This window comes from Pistacia vera, unplaced genomic scaffold (assembly GCF_008641045.1).
Source record: "Pistacia vera cultivar Batoury unplaced genomic scaffold, PisVer_v2 Contig1177, whole genome shotgun sequence".
Lineage (NCBI taxonomy): Eukaryota > Viridiplantae > Streptophyta > Magnoliopsida > Sapindales > Anacardiaceae > Pistacia > Pistacia vera.
In genome coordinates, this window is record NW_022195223.1 from 155,706 (window position 1) to 179,647 (window position 23,942).

The 23,942-nt window shown below is 34.9% G+C and overlaps 1 protein-coding gene across 1 annotated transcript; it reads right to left on the reverse strand.

Annotated features, from left to right (window-relative positions):
* Positions 1–16,850: 16,850 nt before the first annotated feature.
* On the reverse strand, positions 16,851–22,433 carry LOC116108412 (probable polygalacturonase). The gene is made up of 5 exons (XM_031394665.1): positions 21,784–22,433; positions 20,250–20,370; positions 19,063–19,311; positions 18,223–18,376; positions 16,851–17,591 (listed from the first exon to the last, which is right to left on the reverse strand). The coding sequence occupies exons 1-5, from the start codon at positions 22,219–22,221 to the stop codon at positions 17,066–17,068; spliced, it is 1,488 nt and encodes a 495-aa protein (XP_031250525.1). The 5' UTR covers positions 22,222–22,433; the 3' UTR covers positions 16,851–17,065.
* Positions 22,434–23,942: the final 1,509 nt, after the last annotated feature.

Genomic DNA, 23,942 nt, shown 5'->3' on the forward strand with positions numbered 1-23,942 from the left:
TCCACCGAATAATTTTTAGGTAAGTAAAAAATGAGAAAAAAGAAAAATGTTACCTAATTTTCTCAATGTCTTTTCTTCTGAGTTCGTAATTAATTCATTTATTATTAAAATTTTTTAAAGGTATAGAAAAGTTAAGAAATGTGACATCTATTTAGGAGACATTTTCATATAAAATCTTCATGTTATTGTAATAACTAATAAATACAGAACTTAATATATATCATGATAATTTTCATATTAATTGATTAAAATATTTACTGGCTAGTAAGATATCAACAAATATTTTAATTCATACAAAAATTAATGGGACAAAAGTTTTTTATTTCACCTATATATTATAAATAAAAAATCACATGTATTTTATCTTTATATTTTCTTTTTCATCAATACACATATCATGTCACAATCAATGAAATGAAAATTATAAACTACAAAATAAGTATGCAATTGATACATATCATCTATGCAAAATATAATGCACCCGTTTCAGGTAAGATTTTCTTCAATTAAAAAAATATAGAAACAATTGAAAAAAAAAAATCATCCCAAATTTAACAAAAATCTCATAACATAAAAAGATATATATCGGTAACAATAAATGTAGGCTAATAAATATTTCTCAATAACTTTTTCTTATAAATGCGACGTGGTAGTTCACAATTGATCAATTTACAAAGAAAAAACATTATGAATTTACCAATTGCGAGTTGTCACTTGGCGTCTGTGAGAGAAAATTAATGAAAAAGGTTTGTGTTGTGTGGGAGATCCGAAGAGGATAATTGTCTATTAGGAGTGAAGATATTTAGATTGACTCAATTTGAAAGGAAGATATTCAAATTGACTTAGATTCCAACTAAGGTAGTTGAAGATCATGCAACTTCCTAATCCTATATATTTGAATCATATCTCAACTCTATCATGGAAATATGTGCTATATAAACTCATTACAACTTGGTTTCATGGGGGTTGGGCAATTGTTATAGGAAAAGATTCATCATCTGTAATTCTCATGCAATAAGAGAAACAGTGGACGTAGGCTCAAGATTCAAACTTGTCGAACCACTTTAAAAATTGTCTCTTGTCATTACTTGTATTTTCTCTTTAATTGTTCAATTGTTGATTTCTATTAAATCACGCACACATCCGTTCCAATTCCATCAGGGTCAATTGGATTACTCTGGTTGGTGCGAATTTTCGTATTAACATTTTGGCACTAGAAGGAGGGGCTTGAACACTCCGAGCTCTCTCTGTTTTCCAACAGTTTCATTTCCATCTTCCAACCGCAAAAAACCAACCATGGCTACAACCCAAGTTAACAAATCTAACTGTGGAATCGATGCCATTGCCAGATGAGGAGTATTGAGCATGATAAACGATTAAAGAATCATCTAAATTCAAGGTCTGCAGCTCAAATTATCATCAAATTTCTGAAGCATGTTCCAAACTCGCCATAATTCATAAATGAGAGCGCGAACTCGCCATAAGTCATAAATGAGAGCGCGAAATAGCCATAACTTGTTAATGAGAGAGTAAATTTGCCATAACTCGTTAATGAGAGCGCGAACTCGAGCATGATACAGTTTGAATATGGCGAAATGTTAAACAAAAGAGTTGTAGCCCTTCGAGTAATCTTTCCAATGGTCCAAGAATCATCCAAATCCGAAGCCTACAGCTCAAGTTATCATTAAAATACTGAGATATGTTCCAAACTCGTTAACGAAAGTGTGAAGCTCATTATTTCAGAGCTTGTCATTTTAGATTTTAGAGCTCGTTTTAAGAGCTTGTTATTTTATAGCTCGTTTTGAAAGGTCGTCATTTTAGAGCTCGTTTTGAAAGCTCGTCATTTTAAAGCTTGTTTTGAGAGCTTGTAGTTTCAGTACTTGTCATTTTAGAGCTCGTCGTTTCAGAGCTCATCATTTTAGAGCTCGTTTTCAGAGTTCCTTGTTGAGAGCTTGTCGTTCCAAAGCTCTTTTTCCTTAATCGTCGTTTTTTAAGCTCATAGTTTTTGAAGTTTGAACTTACACTCCAAAAACTAGGGGGCTATTGTTATACGGGAAATCCAAAGAGGATAATTCCCTATTAATCTATTATGAAAGAAAATATTTAGATAAACTCAATTTGGAAGAAAGATATTCAGATTGATTTAGATTCTAACTAAGGTAGCCGAAGATCATACAACTTTTTAATCTTACTTATTTGAATCTTACCTTAACTTTATCATGTAAGTGGGAGTTATATAAAAACATTTAATATTATCCGCCGGAATAATAGCTTTCATCACTGAATAGAGGATTGTTTTTAACACAAAGGCTAAAACTACAGTCGCCATTAAATTTATAATATTATAATTAAACAATTTATTCTGGAACAGCAGTTCTATGATAAATATAAATTAGAATAGTTTGGGGATGTAATATTAGTTTCTTTTAATTATTTCTTTTTTCACAACTTGAGTTAAAATATTAAAAAAAAAAAATCAGTGAAAGACAATAAAATGAAAGAGTAATATTACACATACATCATTTTCCATACAATATTTTGTAGCAAAATATGATTGACTAATTTAAAGTTAAAATTAAATTTTTACCCAATCATATCTTGCCACATAATGTTGTATGAGAAATGTTGTATAAAAATTATGCATGTGTAGTCAGTGGCGGACCCAGGATTTTTACCGAGGAGGGGCCTCCGTGGCTCCGCCATTGTTTGTCAAACAACTAGTGAAAATTTTAAAAAAATCAACCAATCTTAAGCAAAAGGAATGATATAATATCAATAATCTGAAAGAAAATAATGCAATAATACAATACTTTACCATTTGAATAAATTTATGAGAAGCAAAACCTTGAGTAAATTATGTTGAAAATAACATTCAACTAACAAGGAAACACAAGAAAATTTTTACGTGGAAAAACCTGTTCAATTAAAGAGAGCAAAAGACCACGGAAATCTAACGATCCACTTAAATCCAATATAATTAACAGAGTTTACAATAATCACAATTTACAAAAAAATGTTCTACTCAAATTTCTTATTTCTCCTCTTTTTTTTTTTCTTTTTTTTTTTATTTTTTTTTTTTGCTTTCAAAGATTATAATATAAATTTTAATGATTTATTTTTATCATGCCTAGCCTAAGCTAAAGTCAACAAAAGCTTAAATTAAGTCTACATTGCCTTGACTTTTAATATGAATTAATAAAAAAAGGAAAAATTTTCTTAGTATAAACATAGATAATAACTCAAATTTCTCTAATAATTTTGAGCAGCTAAACGGTGACGTTTGAAATATAGGAAAGTGGTGGATGAAGAGCTAAGAATAACGTTCAGTATAGTTAAGGTTTAATTTGAGAAAGTAGGAACATTTTTAAACACAAAACAAACTCACAAGAGCTATGCCCTTTTCCATCAAATTATAATGAAAAGCCTAAAAAAAAAAAGCATGATTTAACCATAAAATAAACTAAAATGAAATAAACAAAACACATACCTAAAATTGAGAAAACGGAAAACGAAGTTAATTGTGGCACCTTAATGAGTGAAGGTTTTAACAATTTTAATCTTCAAAAGTTTTAAGAACGAATAACATAAAGAAAGTGAAAGAAAGAATAAAAAATTTTAGGGATAAAATCATAAAAAACAGATGGACGTAGAAAAGAGTGGAGAGAGTTTTAAAACTTTTAATATGATGTATGTGTGAAATATATATATTAATTGTAAGTTTTTTTTATGAGTTTGGATATATGTATAATATTTCTTATTTTTTTTTAAATTTAAAAAATAAGTCTTGATATATATTTATTAACAGAAATTTTTTTTATGTGAATATATAAATATTTTTTTTTTTTTAAATGTGAGGGTAGGCCCAAGGGGCTGGGTCCGCCCCTTGTGTAATATTATTCAAAATGAAATGAATTTGAAATAGCTGTATGATACGTTAATAATTTATGTGGTTAAATAATAAGATTGCAGTTGCTTTGATGAGGAAATAAGATATAAAATAATAGAATGGTGTGAAGTGTGAACAAAAAGACATTGATGACTTGTGGGATTGAAATACCATATGGGAAACGCGGAGAGAGAGAGTGCGGAAAAATGGGTAGGTGTGTGCACATGCATCACACACCGCCAATATCAAAACGTGGCGCTAAATTAGAGGATTAATAGAAAAGAACATTATTCTCGTGAAGCTGACGTGGTGGGCCCGCTTTTGTTGTGGTTTAGAAAAGAATCATGTACGTGATTCTATTCAAACAACACAAGTAGAAGATAATAAAGTCACGGGCGAGTACGTGAATCCCTGATGTGACGTGGCACACATGTTTGGCTTCTACGTCTATCCGGATTCACCCCTTATTATGAGTTTTTGACTTTAATTTTTCAACACGTGATGGTCGTGTTGGCTCTCTCTCACGAAACAAACCAAGCTGATTTTTATAAAAAAATCTGGTGACGTCATTTTCTTAGCCTGATCTCATGTTATTTAATGAGTAATTTAGTATTTTTATTATGAAAGATAAAGAAAAAAATCGGGCGGATTATTAAGAGAAATTAGATTAAATATTAAATATTAGATATGATATGAAAAAGATATATGGAGAGCAGCAAACATTGAATATGAGAGTGAGTGGGCAAATGGGGGTGGTATGGTCAAAGTGAGAGGGGCATTTAGGGCATGCAAATGATGTGACATACATGTCTCACATGTTAATAAATTAATAATTCATGATGCAAAGCTGCGTGTTGCTCCATTACCTGCCCACAGATTGGTCTTAATTAAATCTTAACAATGATCTTTATCTTTTAATTTGCTTTTGTGTTTGCCTTAATTATAATTAGTTTCATGCCAGTCGGTGCTTATCATTTCATTTACCTTAATTTTCACATTAATTATAAGGTTGGTGAGGATGACCCCTCCCTTTTCATTATATATCATTTTCCTCATTCAAACCAATTTCTTTTTAGTAAGCTTTACTCTAAATGTAATTGAATTATATTTTTGACAGCCTAAAATTAGAGCTATTGATCATAATAATGTGGTCAATGTAAGGGAAAAAAAAAAAAAAAAGCTGATAAATTTGTGGACTCAATACTGATCACATAAAAAACAAAAAAAAAAAAAAAACAAAAAATTTAATTTCTTGCATAGTAGTCCAAGTTCATGGCTTGATTTCAAGATTGAGTAAGATGTTTAAGTAATAATTTAAAAATATTATTAATATGTCAAAGAAAATGAGAATCCTTTTAGGAATGGAATGGATAAAAATTGATATTGTTTTCATCAAATTAATCATTGCTATCATTAAGTAGTTAATTAATGCGTGTTATGTAATTTCCATGAACGGAATCTCTGACTTTGTCTCCCCTCACTTTAATATAAAATACTTGAATAATATTGAAAATACATTCGACATATATAGGTGTATATATACATAAATAGTAGATAGATGTTATCCACTAAATAAATGGTTTGAAAATAAGGTGATAATTTAAGATGGTATTTGAGATATATTTTAATGGATTGGTTAGGTGAGATAGAAATATGTGAAGAAAAACGTTTTAGGTAACGACATTTCACCAAATGTTTGAGAAAAAAAAGTTGAAAAACCATAAATTGAAAGGCAAGCATAAGATTGGGTATTTGGAGTCATCATCTAATTCAACTAAAGGCGGTGCTGGAGCTAGCTGCCAATCACTACATCAATTACGTTACATGTTTTAAAGCTGTTTTTCTCAATTATCATGGAAATGACCAACCATGTTTATTGGAAAAGATAAAACTCAAATTCGTCAACACCTTTTGATTTTTAAGTGAACAAAGCATTAATTAACAAGTACATAGGTAGGTATAAGGTTAGACCAACTATTAATCAAAGCTGTTTCAAAATTAACATCATCATCTTCTTCTGCCTTCTCTTTTCTTTTTCTCAAACACCATCATCGATACAATAAGATCAAAGCCTCCTCTACTTCTTACAAAATAGTCCTCCATTTATACCACAAACATGCATACACATCAATCTGTTTGCAGGCTATATTGATTGACGTTAGCCACGTGTAATCTTACCCACGTACGCATAACCTAATTATAGTTGAGTAAACGACATGTTCCCACCCCAAGATTAGGAAATGGCAAGTTTCCACCCTGGTTTCTTTTATTCCATATTCCCACCATTAAAATAAAGGTATTAGGTCATGACACATATGCAGAGATGTTATTACCATACTACCCTTGACAACCTGACAAACACGCCCCTCAGGTTTTCTAAGTATTTACATATTTTAAAACTCAGATTTGAAAACATAACAAACACACCCCTTCAACTGCTTTTGCGGCTTCTGCGACTGCTATGGAGGGCTTTTGATTAAAAGACCATATTGAGTTTAAATTTAATTAAAAGGCTATCAAGTTTCAAACTCTTAACTAAATAGACTTTTTTTTTATTAAGAGTAATTAAACATGATTAAGCACTAATCATATTTTAATTACGATTAATGAAGTATTGTCTAATCTTTTAAAAATTATACTATGTCCCAAAAAACTCGAAATTATTGGAAACAAACCCAAACCCAAAACAAATTCATTTGCCTCCTCCCTCACGCTATTAACGTGTCAGAACAGCCCTCCCTTGGTTGCTGTTTCTTCTTAGCAAAATCGAAGATCTTCTTCTTCCTCCGCCATTAACATCTTCTCCGCCAAAGATCCACCTCTTCCTCCTTCTGACAATTCGTCCAGGTATGTGTATCTCCTCTTTGTATTTTATATTTTTATTTACAAAGATTTAATGTTGGATTGTGTTTGGGTTATATTTTGATTTAGTGGTTTAGGTTGTTGGACTGTGTTTGATGTAATGCAAGTTGAAAAGAGTGAAATCTGTTGATTATTTTCTTGCATTGTGGATATTTGGGGGTGGTAGAACTGATCATAGGTGGAGATCACTGAAAATGTATTCTGGATCTGATGGATCATTTAAGCAATCTGGAATATCGCTTAAGAGATCTGGTATGTTTAGTATAATTTAGCAGATCGCTCAAGTGATTAAGTATATGGCAGAAGATCGATTAAACGATCTGCTATAAGTCTGATATATGGCAATAGATTGTTTAAGCGATCAGATAAATGGCCAAAGATAGGCTTATTTATTCCAGATCGCTTAAGCGATATACTGGATTGCTTAAGTGATTCAGTAAGCGATATACTAGATCGCTTAAGCAATACACCACATTGCTTAAGTGACTCTGTAGATGATTTTTAAAATCTGTCAACCCTTAATATATCGGTTAATAATTTTTTTCTTACATATAGGTACTTAGCTATTATTAGACATGGGACAAGTTGTTTTGGGTGTTGAATATTTTGGTGAGTGGGTGAAGACGAAAATTGTTGAAAGTGGATTGGGAAGAGCAAACAAGTTAGAGCATGCTGTGAGTACAAAAGTTAGTTTTGATGAGTTGATTGATGAAATCATTAGAAGAGGTGGGTTGAGTTGCTCATGTAGTGATATAGTTGTGAAGTATGTTTTTAAACAGAGTTTCTGCGAATTTTAAGGTACCCCTTGTTGTATTAATGTGTGATGAAGATATTAGTGTATGCCCTAGGAACCAATCGTGTCGTCAGTTCCAAGGCATTATGTTTTGTATATATATATATATGTGTGTGTGTGTGTGTGTGTGTGTATGTGTTAATGTATATATTTTGTATATATACATTTTATCTTATCAATAGAAGAAAGTGTTCTTATTTCACATGTGGTTTATTGCTTCATTTATATATATATATTACATATGAAATGTCCGGATGATACAAATCTTTAGAAGATCAAAATTATCAAAGTATTCCCTACATATTTTGGGTGATTATAAAAGGTATATCACTAGGGCATTAGCATGTATACGTGGTTAGTGAACTGTTTATCGAATATGGCCATTTATGATGAATCACATGGACATTTAAAATGTAATCAATGATTTAACATAAGATCGTACTAGAGTATTATTAATCCTTAGACCTGAGATATCACGGTTGGATTCTGCATAAACGCATATGGTTCATATGTTGTATCAACACAAGGCTAATCACGCCATGTGTTAATAAGCCAATTTGGCCATGCGTTGTTTATGTGTGAGGACAAGTGATAGTCAAGATGGGATCCATTGACTTGGTATAGATTGATATCAAGTTCCTAGACAAATGTCAAGATACATTGGAAAAGGGAAATCTCAGGCCGGGGTATATAAAATGTTACATGAAAGGTTGTTTCATGGTGACACATTCCATATGTATTGAATTAAAATTAAGATAAAAATTTTGACATACTATGGATCCATTCTTAATTGGGATTAGACAACAGAAAGATTTGATTATACAATGTGTATGATTGTAAAAGGTTTAGTGGATTATATCTTCATTGTGACTTAGGGGTTATGGAGCATTGCTAGATGCCTACCATAATCAGTGGGAGTTTTGTTCATAAAGAGTTATGACAAAAAATATCAAAATAGAATGTGATATTAGGCCCACGGCTAGGCCATAGTTAACCTAAGAGGTTACACATAAAAACTAAAGAACATGGAGAAATAGCCAAAGAGAGTTGATTATCCAAGGTTGGCTAGCACCTACCAAGGGTAATAAAGTTATTTATATTAATCATTTTCTTTATATTAAATTGGATTTTATAAGGGGTTGTAATTGTTGTAAACAATTAAGGGTTAAATTGTTATGTAAACAATTTAAGAGTTAAATTATTAATTGTGATTAAATGTTAATCTAATGTTATAATTTAAAGAAGTTTAACAACTTCATAACAATTATGGAATTGTTTAAGGAAGTCCAAAACAATTATTGAATTGTTTACAAGGATTCCTATATAAAGAAAATGATATATCAATTTTTGGGCAGAGAAAAAAAAAAACAATCTCTAAAAACCCTAAATCTCTCTCTTGGCCAAATTTCTTCTTCCCTTGGTGTGGATACTCTTTTGCTTAATTTCTCTTGAAATTAAGAATCTTCAAGGTTGCTAAGGGCTTAAGGTAACATGTTCTACCTTATTTATTTCAATTTGATTGAATTTTTTTTTTAAACTATGACTATACTTGTTATAGTATGATCTGCTTGATTCTTCATGCATCCATCTTTCAGAAGATGTGAAGTTATATATGCTTGATGTGGTCGGTGATGGTTTGAGGCTGATTTTAACGGTTTTAATTGTGGATAAACCTTTGGAAGTTGGTTCAAGAGTAGGCGGTGATTTGGGTGGGGAGAATGCTGGTTTTAATTTTACCACAAGGGCATTGATTTCTTTGTTGAAAAATCAAGAGTATGCGGTGATTTGGGCGGTGAGGAGGAAACTATAGAAGAGGTTGGTCATGTGGAGTAGAATGAAAATGTGGACAAGGAGGACCCCACACATGTTCCCGCAGATGTAGAGATTCCTATAAATATAGATTATGCAGAAGATGTAGTTTGTGAGGAAGAGAACACTATAGTCCTTTATGCATGTTCAAAGGCGGTAATTACGGGTAGTAGTAAATCACTTCATGTTTTTACTGATGGATCGGACTTGCATGTAGGGTATTTATTTGACAACAAGGAGGAAGTGGTGAGGAAGCTAAAACTTGTTGTTGTAAGAGGTAGCTTTGAGTTCATCATTAAAAAGTCTAATTCATTGTTAGAGATGGTTGCATCTCGAGACCAAAAGTGCAAGTGGCGGGTTTATTGTAAAAGGTTGGTGGAGTTCGAAAAATTTATTATTAGCATATATACTCGTGAGCACACATGTGGGTTGGGATATATTTCAGGCAAGCATCGACAAGCCTCTGCTGATGTTATTGGACAATTTGTCAAAAGTCAATTTGTTGAAGGGAAAGGTCCATCTCCTAAGGATATTTAGAGATTTGTGCGCACATAATTAGGATGCGATGTCAGTTACTGGAAATGCTGGAAAGGGAGACAACATGCACAAGATTTTGTGAGGGGCATGCCAAAGCACAGGTACGCAGTATTAGAAGCATACTGTTATATGTTTGAGTTGACAAACCAAGATAGCAAGACAGCTTTGAAGTGGGACAAAAATATAAGGTTTAAATAATTTTTTTTGTTGCTTACGGTGCTGTTATAAGGGGTTTTGTAAACATGAGAAATGTGTTGGCTGTTGATGGTTGCTTTTTTATGGGAAAGTATGGAGGTACATTGTTGGTGGTCATTGCACAAGATTGTGATAATCACACATATCCTATTGCATGGTGTGTGGTTGACTTTGAGAACAACAAGTCGTGGACTTGGTTTTTTTAGCAATTAGTTACAATAGTGCCTGATAGTGACAAGTTGTGCATAATATCTGACAGGCACAAATCTATAAAGAAGGGGAAAGCCACTATTTACCCACTAGCACATCACAGATTCTGTATTAGACACCTTGGTGAAAACATAAAACAAAAGTTTAAATGTGCTGGCCTCCTTCAAACATACTACATGGCAGCAAAAGCTTATTGAGTTGATGAGTTCGAGGAGCACTTCCAGCAAATCTGAATCAAGGATGATAAAATTACTAAGTATCTTGAGCATGATGTTGGTTTTGAGTGATAGAGTAAAGCTTACTTTCCTGAAAAAAGGTTCGATGTCATGACCACGAACATAGCCGAGTCCATAAATTTGAAGTTGTTAATAGAAAGGGAGTTTCCAATTGTTGCCATTTTTTATTAAATATAGAGGACATTGTCACGATAGTTTTATGAGTGTCTTATGGAGTCAGATAATTTTACCACAATCCTAGTTCCATCGACTGAAAAATTATTGCGAGAACGTATGGAACTATCAAATGCACTATTTGCCTGTCTTTTCAATGCTTAAAAGTTCATCGTACACAGCTATGGTCCGGATGCCTTAGTTAACCTTCTTAATAAAACTTGCAGCTGTAAAGTGCTTGACATTCAATATTTACCTTGTTCTCATGCACTATCAGCATTGAAACACCAATGCAAGCCAAATTTTGGTTCAAGAATTTATACGGAACTTTGCTCCCTTCTCTATATGGCAAACCACTACATGCTAGCTTATTCAGAAATGATATATTTAGTTCCTCCAGAAGAGCAGTGGATGGTGCTGCCAGAGTTGCTTGACATTATCATTCATCCCCCATTCAAAAAGATAGAAAAAGGGAAGAAAAGAGTTAAGCATATTCCATTAGCTTGTGAGGTTCCTTCGAAGATGAATAAGTTCTCATTTTGCAAGCAACCAGGCCATAAGAAAAATAGTTGCCAGAATCGATCACATGCAGATCAAGAAAATTAGATTCGAATCTATCAAAAGCAAGCAAGCAACCTGCCGTTAGATCTGCAGATAAGCGATGTGCTACTCAGTTGGTGAACACTAGATCGCTTAAGTGACAGCAGATCGCTTAAGCGATCTATTGCTCAGATTAGATCTGGTGAACATGAGAGCTCTTAAGCGATATGATGAACTTATTACGTTTCTCTTGGCTGTATGTCAATCTTTTGTGGTGCATTAAACTGATTTTATGTCCTTGTATTTCTATCTATGCTATCAAGAAGAATGATGAAATCAAGAGAGTTGCTAAGGCCAATCGTTGAAGACTTGTTGTATGAGTTGTCTTTCAAACTAATTGATATGGATAGAGCTTGAAATTTGTAATAGAATTTGAAATTTGTTGCAGGCTAGTTGGTTGCAATGGTTTAGGGTGGAGAGGATGGGTTTGGAGTTAATAGGGGTTAGGATATTGAAATGAAAAAAATAATTAATAATAATAAATATTAAATAAATGAAAAGGACTAACAAAAATAATAGAATAACCGTAGATCATTTAGTTTTTTGTACGGTGTTGACTAACAAAGACCTAAGTGTTATTTTCACATTCTATGGGACCTATGCGAAATTTCAATACCAAGAGAAATATGTAATTAATTCACTTTTTGACTGTATTGAACAGCAAAATACAAAATTTACATGGAAGACAACTATAACTCTACAAAACCATCCGTGCAAACAATCTTTTAATTGGTCATTCAAACTTCATTTACTCCTTGAAATAACAACTCTTTTTAAAATCAGACCAAGAGGAATCTCAAAAGAGTGTATTATATATCAATGCTCTGAAAATTTCACCATCTTCTTCTTTGTTTGTATCTCAACTCTGAAGCCATTTTCTTGCTCGAACTCTTAACATCCTAATGTTGAAGAAAGAAGAAGAAGACCAGTTCACTAAGCTTGCATGGTTATCTATTTATCTTCTAACCAAATATATACCCTTGAATTTGAGAAGGAATTGTCAAGTACAAAGAAACTTGGCTTTGGTCACTTAAGCGATGTCGGCTTATCTGTACAAGATCGCTTAAGCGAGAGCCCACATCGCTTAAGCCACCTTGAATTTGAGAAGGAATTGTTAAGTACAAAAAAAATTGGCCTTGGTCGTTTAAGCGACTCCAGATATCGCTTAAGCGATCACGTCTTATTCGTACATGATCACTTAAGCGACCATGGCTGATTTCCTTTTGTACTTAGTATAATCATTCTCAAATACAGGATCGCTTAAGCGATGTTAGATCTCGCTTAAGCAATCCAGTATACATAAGCCGTGATCGCTTAAGCGATAGCCCAATCGCTTAAGCGATAGCCCAGCCGCTTAAGCGATCAAGGCTAATTTCCTTTTGTACTTAGAATAATCATTCTCAAATACAGGATCGCTTAAGCGATGTTAGATCTCGCTTAAGCGATCCAGTATACATAAGTCCGTGATTGCTTAGCGATAGCCCACGTGCACTAAGCGATCAAGGCTAATTTCCTTTTGTACTTAGAATAAATTCTCAATACAGGATCGCTTAAGCATGTTAGATCTCGCTTAGCCATCATATACATAGTCATGATCGCTTAAGTGATAGCCCACGTCCTTAAGCGATCAAGGCTAATTTCCTTGTACTTGACAATTCCTTCTCAAATTCAAGGGTAGAGATTTGGGTAGAAGAGAACTAGATAACCATTAAGCTTAGTGAACAATCTTCTTCTTTTTCTTTGGAACATAAAGATGTTAAGAGTTCGAGCAAGAAATGGCTTCAAGTTAAGATATGTACGAAGAAACAGTGAATTTCAAGCATTGATAAATATTACACTCTTTTGAGATTCTTCTCGGTTTGATTTTAAAAAGTTGTTATTTCAGGAGTAAACGAAGTTTGAATGACCAGTCAAAAGATTTTTTGTACAGATGTTTTGTAGAGTTACAACTGTCTTCCATGTAAATTTTGTATTTTCCTGTTCAGTCAATCAAAATGTGATAATTACATTTTTTCTTGGTGTTGAAATTTTGCATATGTCCAATAGAATGTGAAAGTAACACTTGGGTCTTTGTCAATCAGCACGTACTAAAACTAAATGATTATTATTATTCTATTATTTTTGTTAGTCATTTTCATTTGGAAATGAGTTTTTTTCTACTAACTTTCACACTATGTGTTATGACATAAAACTTATATGTGTTAATAACCGATTTGCTTAAGCGATCAAGGCTAATTTGCTATTTTCTCCCGAATCTTGTGATGTTGTAACGTCCCAGTTAAATTAATGTTACTTAATATGGGGTTGTCAAATAATCCCAAAAAAAAAAAAAAAAAAAAAAAAAAACAAATTGCTTAAGCGATGCATCTCTCGCTTAAGCGTTCTAGTATATATCAGTCTTTGTCGCTTAAGCAATACTCGAAATCGCTTAAGCAAGCAAGGCCAATTATTGTCAAAATCATTCTTAAGTGCACGATCACTTAAGTGATGTCATGGCTTGCTTAAACGATTCAGTGTACATAAGCCTTCGTCGTTTAAGTGATACCAAACATCGCATAAGCGATCTAGTATATGGAAGTGTCAAAATCATCAAGTGCAGGATCGCTTAAACGATCCAATACAGATAACCCTTGATCGCTTACGCGATATCCGACATCGCTTAAATGATCAAGTTCAAGGCATTGTCAAGTTCATCCCCAATTGTACGATCGCTTAAGCGATGTCAAGTATCGCTTAAACAATCCAGTATATTTAGCCTTGGCCACTTAAGGGATACCCGACATTGCTTAAGTGATCAAGTCCAAGATAGTGTCAAGTTCATCCCCAATTGCATGATAGCTTAAGCGATGTCAGGTATCGCTTAAGTGATCCAGTATATTTAGCTTTGGTCGCTTAAGCGATACTCGACATCGCTTAAGCGATCAAGTCCAAGGCAACGTCAAGTTCAAGGCAGTGTCAAGTTCAATGTAGTGTCAAGTTCATCCCTAGTTGCACGATCGCTTAAGTGATCTAGTATATTTAGCCTTCGTCGCTTAAGTGATACCTGATATCGCTTAAGCGATCAAGTCCAATGTAGTGTCAAGTTCATCCCCAATTGCACGATTGCTTAAGCGATTTCATGTCTTGCTTAAGCGATCCAATCTATTTAGCCTTCGTCGCTTAAGCGATACCCGACATTGCTTATGCGATCAAGTCCAAGGCAGTGTCAAGTTCATCCCCAAGTGCACGATTGCTTAAGCAATGTCAAGTCTCGCTTAAACGATCCAGTCTATTTAGCTTTCATCGCTTAAGCGATTAAGTCCAAGGCAATGTCAAGTTCATCCCCAAGTGCACGATCGCTTAAGCGATGTTAGGTTTCGCTTAAGCGATCTAGTATACATAAGCCTTCGTATCTTAAGTGATACTAGATATTGCTTAAGCAACCATGGCCAAGGCGCTGTCAAAATATCCTCAAGTCCACGATCCCTTAAGCGATGTCAGATCTCGCTTAAGCAATCCAGTATATTTAACCCTTGATTGCTTAAGCGATATCTGCCGTCGCTTAAGCGATCATGTCTAACACATATTAATTCCATCTTTTCTCCTCAATTTGACAACTTAATTGCATCAACACATATTAATTTCATGTTTTCTCCTCAATTTGACAACTTATTTGCATCAACACATATTAATTCCATTTAACAAGATCACTAAATAAACTCAAAGTCAAAAAAGGGAAAGAAATACTGAATTGCTCTTTTATAAATATGAAATGTGTCCTTTACATGAAAATACAACATTATAAACAAGACATAAATGAACTAAAGCAACCCAAAATAACAGCAGCCTCGACAGCCTCCATCCTCCCTCTTCATCATTGTCTTGCAATATATAGGGCCCTACACGCAATTGCACGTGGCCAGCCTTGCAATATGCAGCGCAGCCCTAAGCCCTCCTATACCTCCCTCTCCTGCCATCCCTAACCATCTCCAACCTCCAACAAACAACCTCCCTACGACCTCCCTTGCTTTCCCCCATCCTCTGGAACCCAAACACAAGCACTCCCCCAATGCCTACCAACTGGTCAACAAAATGCCACAACCACCCTAACAACCAAAACCAACTAAATATCCCCCAAATAGGCACCAACAAAGAATTTTTTCATAAAATGGTAAGGAATGTACCTGTTCTTCCTTGCCTGAATTTGTGCGGGTGTCCTCGTCTTCAGACCCATTTATGGAGCCTACTATCTGTTCTTCTGCCACCGTCATGTCCTCTATCGTTGGACCACCTTCACTCATCGGAAGATCAACCGGAACCTCTTCTTCGACAACCTTTGAACAATCGCCGCCGTTGGACTCTAGAATTTGGAGTGGAGCTGGTTTTCCTTCGATTTGTTAATGTCAGCCATGGTTTGTTTGTGTAACTAACAGGAAGATCCATGTTCCCATTTGTAGGAAATGGGAAAGAAAATCGTTGAAAATCGCAAGAGAGAAGGGGTGTTTTCATCGGTCGGTTATTTTGGGTGGAGTCCCTCGATTAATCGATTTTGAATGGGGAGTTGGTTTTTTAATTTTCAAAATTTAAACCAATTTCCATTAATTATACTATTACCCATATATGTTTAAATCTTTTTAGTCTAACCCTTTTTGCATGTTATTTGATTCTTAAGTGTGCCACGTCAGTTTTTCCAAGTTAAAAGAAAAAAAAAATGCAGAATCATTTCAAGGTCATTTTGTTAAATGCAAACTGGGGAAGTCATGACAATTAAATTTCTTCACTGCTATGGCAACAGGCAAGAACTTATTTTTCTCTCTCTTTTTTTTTTTTTCTTTTTGTACTTTTTCTTCGCCCATCTCCCCCACCTACCAACACTCGTCAAAGCCCTTTCTTCAAACACTTTATGTGCAATTGGGAAAAGGTTGAAGGTGAGAGTTTTGGGGAGCGGCAGCGACCGGAAATCAACAACATAGCCTCAAAACACTTCAAAAAACCTTCCTCAACCGTCCTCCAATCGAAACAAATCAAACCCAATTCATCTTTCACACTCAGAAAACCCTAGGGTGGAGAAGCTTCAATCGTCAACTAACGATGAGCGAACGGGAATGGGATTGTTAGGGCTTTTGGAGAGGAAGGGCCGGTGAGTCGATTGGTGGTGACAACATAATTTTCTAGTGAAAGAATCAACCGGAAAAGCAAACGGCATGCAAAAAACCAATTGAGAAGGTGGCCGGTGAACAGTGTCCAGGCAGGGCTCGGACGGGAATGGGTTTTGATGAGGGGAGTGAGGTTAGTGTTTTGGTGATAGTGAGGGAGATTGGCGATGCCAAAAATGGCCAAATCGGAGGGTGGTGAGTTGAGAGAAATGGGAGGCTGTGGTTGTGAGAGAAATTTGAGATTTGGAAGGCTATTTTGAAATTTTCATTTTTAGTGACTTTGGGTGATCAATCAAAACACAATTTGCATGATTACCTACACGTGGCAACATCACCTATAAAACAATTAATATTCACACATTGCTCATCACTGAAATAACTCAGCAACTTTAATTTCAAGATAGAATTGGGAGAATCTTTTTGTTCAACCGAAGTGGATGGTGTAGCCAAAACTATGCATTTCTGTTCCCTTGTGAACGTATAAACAACTGAAAATTTTCTGTACATACAATACCGTGAAGAAAAAGCCATAAAAATGGAGCCAAAAACAGTAATATGTCAAGGAACATAACAACAAAATCAACTGCTCCAATTTCACCCATTGTAGTTATCTCATACAGAAATACATTGAAGTCTTTGACCTCCCTCCTCAAAAATCATAATCTATATCTGTCACATTCTGGGAGGCAGAGCGCTTAACGAGCCGTTCTTGCTCATCATATAGATCAAGGTTCTCACAAGGGGCAGGGAAGATGGTTCCTATTACACGACCTTGAACGAAGGCACACTGGAATATATGCTTCTTCTTATATGTTATTCCCACTGACATATCTCGGAAAGTAATATTTCTCACTGGAATTACATCGCTTCCATGGATACGTACAGGCACACGCACTCCTTGACCATGGACTCCAGTGAAGCTTATATCCCTAAGTATAGGAAGAGCCTTTGGGTCATAACCTTCATCAGGGTGTTCATTGTAGTCTGTCTTGATTACAATCCCAACTCGGACATTGTCAAATGTCAGATTTCGGTAGGTTATCTGTTGAACATATCCACCTCTTCCAGGGGCAGTCTTGATCCGAACTGCACGCCGTGAACTCCAGACCAGGAGGTTCTCCACAGTGACATTTGATACACCACCCGACATCTCACTGCCAATTGATACACCTGCACTGTTGCATGGTTCAGCCAAAGTGAGTTTCAGTTACTATCTGAAGAGCCAGGACATGCAACTACCGCATACCAGGCTAGCTACAAGGCAATAAATCAACTGAAGTAACATTTTGAGTTCGTTGTTTCATGGATCAGTTTATAATATGTGTGTGCCTCGGCATCTTGGGTAAGCCATCTAGTTCACTGAGTGATGTCCAACATGCGATGAACCCATGTTGTCAATTAATAAAGGTTGATGAGGCTCCTTCAGTTTATGAAAAACAGCACCTAGCATGGCTCTCGAAAGCCATACAGGTAAGACACATAAAATCCTTTTCCCAGCTTTGCTGTATCTAGTTGGCAATTTCACTTAAGTTGGTTAATCCTTCCACCACAGAGAAAAGATCCTACGCTCATGTGGCTGCCAAGAATCAGACCTCTCACAGCTGAATTATAATACTACATTAGTAGCAGTACCACAAATTGTATCATAGACATTCATGTGCTCATTGGTTTGAAAAAATAAAATGAATCTTCAATAAACTATAATTTCTTCATCCATATTTATGTAGATTAAATGCCATGTACCTCTCTTGAGGTTTAGCCTAACTAAAAAGCAGAGAAACAATTTGAATTCATAGGCCCATTCACCTGACCATCGAGCGAACAACAAGGTTACGGATGAGAATGTTCATCGAAGGCCGTCCATAAGCTATGCCATACTGATCCCACCCACTCTTTATTGCAATCGCATCATCACCTACACTTATATAACAGTCCTCAATCACCATATCCTCGCATGAATCTGTCCATGGCATGAAAAAGTTGGCTTTAGTCATATTCAAAATGAAATGAAACAAACAGATAATAAAATTCAGACTTGAACCACTGCAGCAAATCAACTAGCTGAAATTAGGTCTAGATACTGGGCCAACCAATACAATAATGTAAGATTTACTTTACCTATAAGGTGCAATGTATGATATTTTTTGATGTACTGAAAAGGGAAAATAGATGATAAAAAGGAAGCATAGTAGAATCAAGCGAAAATGGGTGCAATTTACAAATAAAGAAGTCAGTTTGAAAAATAAAATAAAATGCTTCTACAACGTACATTAATCACTTTCAACTTCTATGCAAACCAGGATAGCCATGCACCACTAGCAAGATGCAACATAAAACTTCATTCAGCCTGGATTCACGATCTCAAGGAAAGCTTTTATTCAATCCTCCACTCATCAACCCATTCAGTACTTAGAAGCTACAGAATCTCTATGGTGGAACATTGCCCACTCTTTGTCACCATCACTTAGATGCTTTTCGTTCATTCACCTTCACTGGTTTAAAAAGCGATTTTTTTGACAGTTTATTATAATTTAAGTAGTTTCCATGTCATAGTTCAGTCAATGATGTACTAACCATATCAACAGATTAAAATGTGTCAACCCATCACAGAACTGAAACATAATTGCATTGCTACGAATTGCTTACCAGGATCAATTCCATCAGTGTTTGGAGCTTCAAATACTGGAGCCAAGATTGTAACATTTCTGACTGTTACATTCTTGCAGTCATATGGATGGAGTGTCCAAAACGGGGAATCACGCAAAGTTATATTAGAGATCAAAATGTCACTTGACCACATTATCTGCACAAGTGGGCCCCTCGTGTGATTGAGAAGCTTTTGGCGATATTTCTTCCACCATGTTTGTCCTTGTCCATTGATGGTTCCATTATGTCCTGTCAGTCAGTGAAAACAAATACTAAATTAAACCAAGTCATAAGCAATAAAATTCACAATGAGGACAGGTGCAAGCCTAATTATGATTACATTGGAGTACCAAACCCACTTACCTTCAAAATCAAACTATTCCAGATTTAACTTTCAGCAAAACAGAGGACTTCTTTCACTACTAGACACAACTTTCTGTTATACCTAAGATGTTTGCCTTCCATTTTGGTTACTCTGCTGTCCTTGCAAGGTAATTCCTAGTTTCTAAATTTAATGAATAAGTTTTGAGCAACATTTGCCTACCACTGGGAAGTAGCATGTCCAATGACATCCAAGGTCATGTGACAAGGTGCTGCAGGAACCAGGTATCTCATATTCCATCCTCAAATAAAAAGTTCAAGAATATCCAGAATACATCATTTGATAACCCTCCTTCAGCACAAATATATTGGATACAACTACTATGTTTGCCACGCATGTCAAACTTAAAACTATAGTGCTCAAAAGGCCAACCAAAATGTTTTAATACAATTACCAGTTCCCTTGGTAAGACCACCCACTTTGTCTATACACATTTCTTGTTCCAATAAGATCATTAATTTTGATAATGATCTCCGGGATAACTCCTAGCGAGGCTGATCAGGTTCTCGAAGGCTACCTATGACATTTTTTGACAGAGACATGCACTAAGTTTGTTTATATGGCAATTGATTTTTCAACACCTTCAATTGTTATCATTGAACACCCAAAAAGATAAACTCCTAAGAGTGATTTTTATCTGTCATTTGCTCCCAAAGTCATGTATCGTAACTGCCTTTTCCTATCAGGGTGATAAATTATTGAGCAAGAGAAAATGGAACAGGGAAAAAAGATCAAGGCCTGAATAATAAATATATATTAGTAACAAAAATTAAGTCAGCAAGATGGAGAGTGTCTGATAACTGACCTGTTATGACAACATCTTTAAGGTTTTGCCCATGGATCAAACTCCCATAACGTGGGCCAGGGTGTTCTCTCCCATAACCATATGAAGGCAATGGAGGCATTAGTGGCCAATACTTCTCATTCTGTTTAAATATTACATATAATAAGGAAGCCAGCATAACCAAGATCTCAAGTCAAAAACAGATGAAGAAATGAAAGAGTAAAAGAGGAGCTAATTCAGTGGCTGAGATGAATAGTTCAATCAGCAAGAACTCAGTCACAACCATGATGTCACAAACACGTCATGGTCATGACAGTCTGTCAAGATTCCAGCAATACTGTAAGATTTTATACAAAATATATATGCAAAAAAATCAACTAAACCACAACTGATGCAACAACAACAATATCTTCAGCAGCATAGCTTTTGATAACACGTCAACAGTAAATATACATTGAATCACCAATCTCCTGCATCCCAAACATGTTTAAAGTATAGAGCAACAACAGTGTATGTCTAGTGTATGGAGACCCATCCATATTATCAAGGTAAATAAATAATTTTTTTAAATTAAACAATTATTGAGCAAAAGAAAATAAATTGAAACTAAATAAAAAGGTAGGTTTACATATCGTTTAGATCACCTAACTGATATTGACATTGTGTTGATCACTATTATTATTCTGACTAATAAAGCCAAACAGTCATCTTCTTTTCTTTTCCTACACTAAATTTCCCTTGGTGTCTCATGCCTTTTCCATCAGGGCCAGCGCCCTAACTGCTTATCCTTCTTATTTTTGGAGTTTACTAACAACTTTGGTATAGCTATGACATCTGCTTCAGAGCTGCTTTGCTATGTTCCAGTCATTAAATTTTAAAATAATGATTTGTGATCACTGTATAGGTTATGTAATTATGAAGCACATGATGTATAACTCCAATGCATCCCTTTAGATGCAAAAATGAGATGCAAACTTGGATGTATAGAACTACTCAACATTCAAATATGAGTATTTTCATACATTGCATCACATACAAACATGTTTATATGCAGAAACATGGGTTTTACTCAAATCATGAGCCTGCTGTGACCCTCTATAACAACCTTTTTTTCTGTTTGCTATATATCTTTACAAAAATGGTATCTATCTGTTATCACGACTTCTCGGTATAGAAGTACCTTGTTTAAGACTTACGCTAAGTCTAAACTCAAATTTTATAGCAAAGAATAACGTCTGCTGACATATTGAAAAGTATGTTGAATTACATAACTTAATTTTTTCCATATGCTATGTTAATTGTAGGGCTAAGCAGAAACTCGCAGAGTTTTCATCTTATAATCGATGAAAAAGAAAAAAAAAAAAAATTGTAAGATAGACACTCAAGGCCACATTAATGTTTCTATAAATGACCAAAACTCCTACACATCATCTCTGAATCAGAATAACAAATCCTAAACGAAGGGTAATAATTTCCAATCCACCACATAACTAAAACCAACCTAACGAAGTGAAAAATCCCCCCAAAAAACATAGAAATAAAAATAATCACCAACCTGGATTCCAAGAATCTCAGCATCCTCAGCAAGAAAAAGAGTCATATGACTAGTTAGATTAAACGGCGCCGTAAGCCATTTTCCAGGAGGCACATTAAGCTGTGCGCCACCTCTCTTACCGAGCTTAGAAATAGCAGAAACCGCTCTCTCAAAAGCCTCCGTATTTACAGTCAAGCCGTCTCCCACTCCACCAAAATCCGTTAAATTAAAAGCCACAGGTCTCAAAGTAGGGATCGGCCTGGCAGAGACTCCCCATCTAAAAAAAGAAAAGCCTCCGAGGACGACGTTTCGCTGCCAAAGGAAGACGGAAGCGAAGGCGGCCATCCATAGGACGGTGAAAAGAGTCTTGTGAGAGGAGAGAAATGTCGGGACCCAGCGCCGGACGTCGAGGCGGGAGTGGTGGAAATGAAAGCGCCCTACGCCCAGTGTCTCCACCATGATTTAGGTTTTAATTCAGAGTCATGAATTAAAATTTTATTTTGGTAGGTTTTGGAAGATGAGATCTAATAGGTCGAAGAAATTAGTTGATATGTTATTGATCAGAGTAATTCGTTACGGAGTACATTTGAAGGAAAGACACCGACTGAATTGAGGTTGAAAGAGAGAGTACAATGATGAAGTAACTGCGGGTTCCATAAACAAATTATGAGACCGTCCCTAGATCGGGACACGCATATTATAATACTTCCTGTATTACATCAAGGGACCGTTTGCATCAGCGGTATATCTGATAACATGTGTGATTTTCGTTTATTGTGTAGGATTCTTAGGTTTGATTTGTAAGTCATAAGATATTGCAATCTTTTATTGTAAAAAATATTTATTGTTGGCAATGTGACGGATAATCTTATTACCTTGTTAACAAGAAAATATTATTAAAATATTATCAAGATAATCTAATTTTTCTATCCATTTTGCTCTTAATTAAAAATTACTCTGGATACAATTGCCTTCAAATGTTTACTAAATAACAATTACACAACTCCTCTATATTTAAGAAATTAGCTAAAACACCCTTACCACAAAAAAGATTAAAAGTTAACAAAATATCTCCAACCACATAAACCACCATTGATCGTGACTCACCATCGTCGATCGTTGGCATCAGTCATCGTAATGGTGCATGATTGGCGGAATATGGCCAATCGTGCACCGTTAAGGCCTTTTCCAGCCATGGATCACAGGTCCATGGTCGGAAACGACTAAATCTGGCGTTTTTATGGCTACATCTTTGGCTATTTTTCAGCCATAGATTTGTGATCCATGGCCACTTCTGGCTTTGCTAGAGCACAATCGGCCATATGCAACCAGTCGTGCGCAATTCTGTCGACTACTGACGACAGTCAGAGGTGGTAGTTGGTGTCGGCAGTGGCTTGGGGTGGGTGGAAGTGATTTTGCTACAAATTAAAGTTGTATATGGTTTGAGTGTTTTAGCAAAATTTCAAACGTAGGAGGTTAAAATAAATAATTCAAAAAATAATAATAATACAAAATACTATTATATTAATATGTAAAAAGAATGACAATTTAGTAATCTATATAACATACCTACCCATTTATCCTCCTAACCAAATATATTATTAACTAATTTATTCGAACTAATTAAATACATTTGTTAAACATTCCCAGTAATCTTCAAGGTGATCTTTCTTTCTATTAATATAATATACCCCTATAATAAAGCATTATATGATCTAAACGCCTCTTAAAGTTTAAAAATTAAAAAAAAAAATTATTTTCTTATGTAATTAATTATGTTCAAATGATGATTTAACTATATCTTGCTAACATCTAATTTATTGATATTGTTTAAAAACTAAGATACAAAAATTAAATAAAAACTTATATTGGTGGATTGGGTTTGGGTATTTTTTTTAACAAAATTGAAGTTAACTAAAAACACAGAGGTCTTTGTCACAGTGGAGTGAAGTATATAAGAAGGCACAAAATACCATTTGCCATACCAAGTAGGTGAACTGGTGAAGAGTTGCAATCATTCCAATTAGCATATGAATATTTAAGGAAACAGTTGTTGAGCCATTACCCATATCCACCTAACCAAACTAAAAAATCCTCAGTGATATTACTACAAAATGCCCTAACCCTAATTTGATTAGGGTTTTCCAGATCGAGCCATGTAGGTCAGATGGGGTTGTTAT

What these genes read in the sequence shown, in the direction of transcription:
- LOC116108412 (XM_031394665.1), bottom strand. Translation starts at nt 22,221, where the DNA reads ATGGTGGAGACACTGGGCGTAGGGCGCTTTCATTTCCACCACTCCCGC. An exon ending in CTGAGATTCTTGGAATCCAG is followed by an intron (nt 20,371 to 21,783) that starts GTTGGTGATTAT and finishes ATATTTAAACAG; the next exon opens with AATGAGAAGTATTGGCCACT. An exon ending in CACTGATGGAATTGATCCTG is followed by an intron (nt 18,377 to 19,062) that starts GTAAGCAATTCG and finishes TGCCATGGACAG; the next exon opens with ATTCATGCGAGGATATGGTG.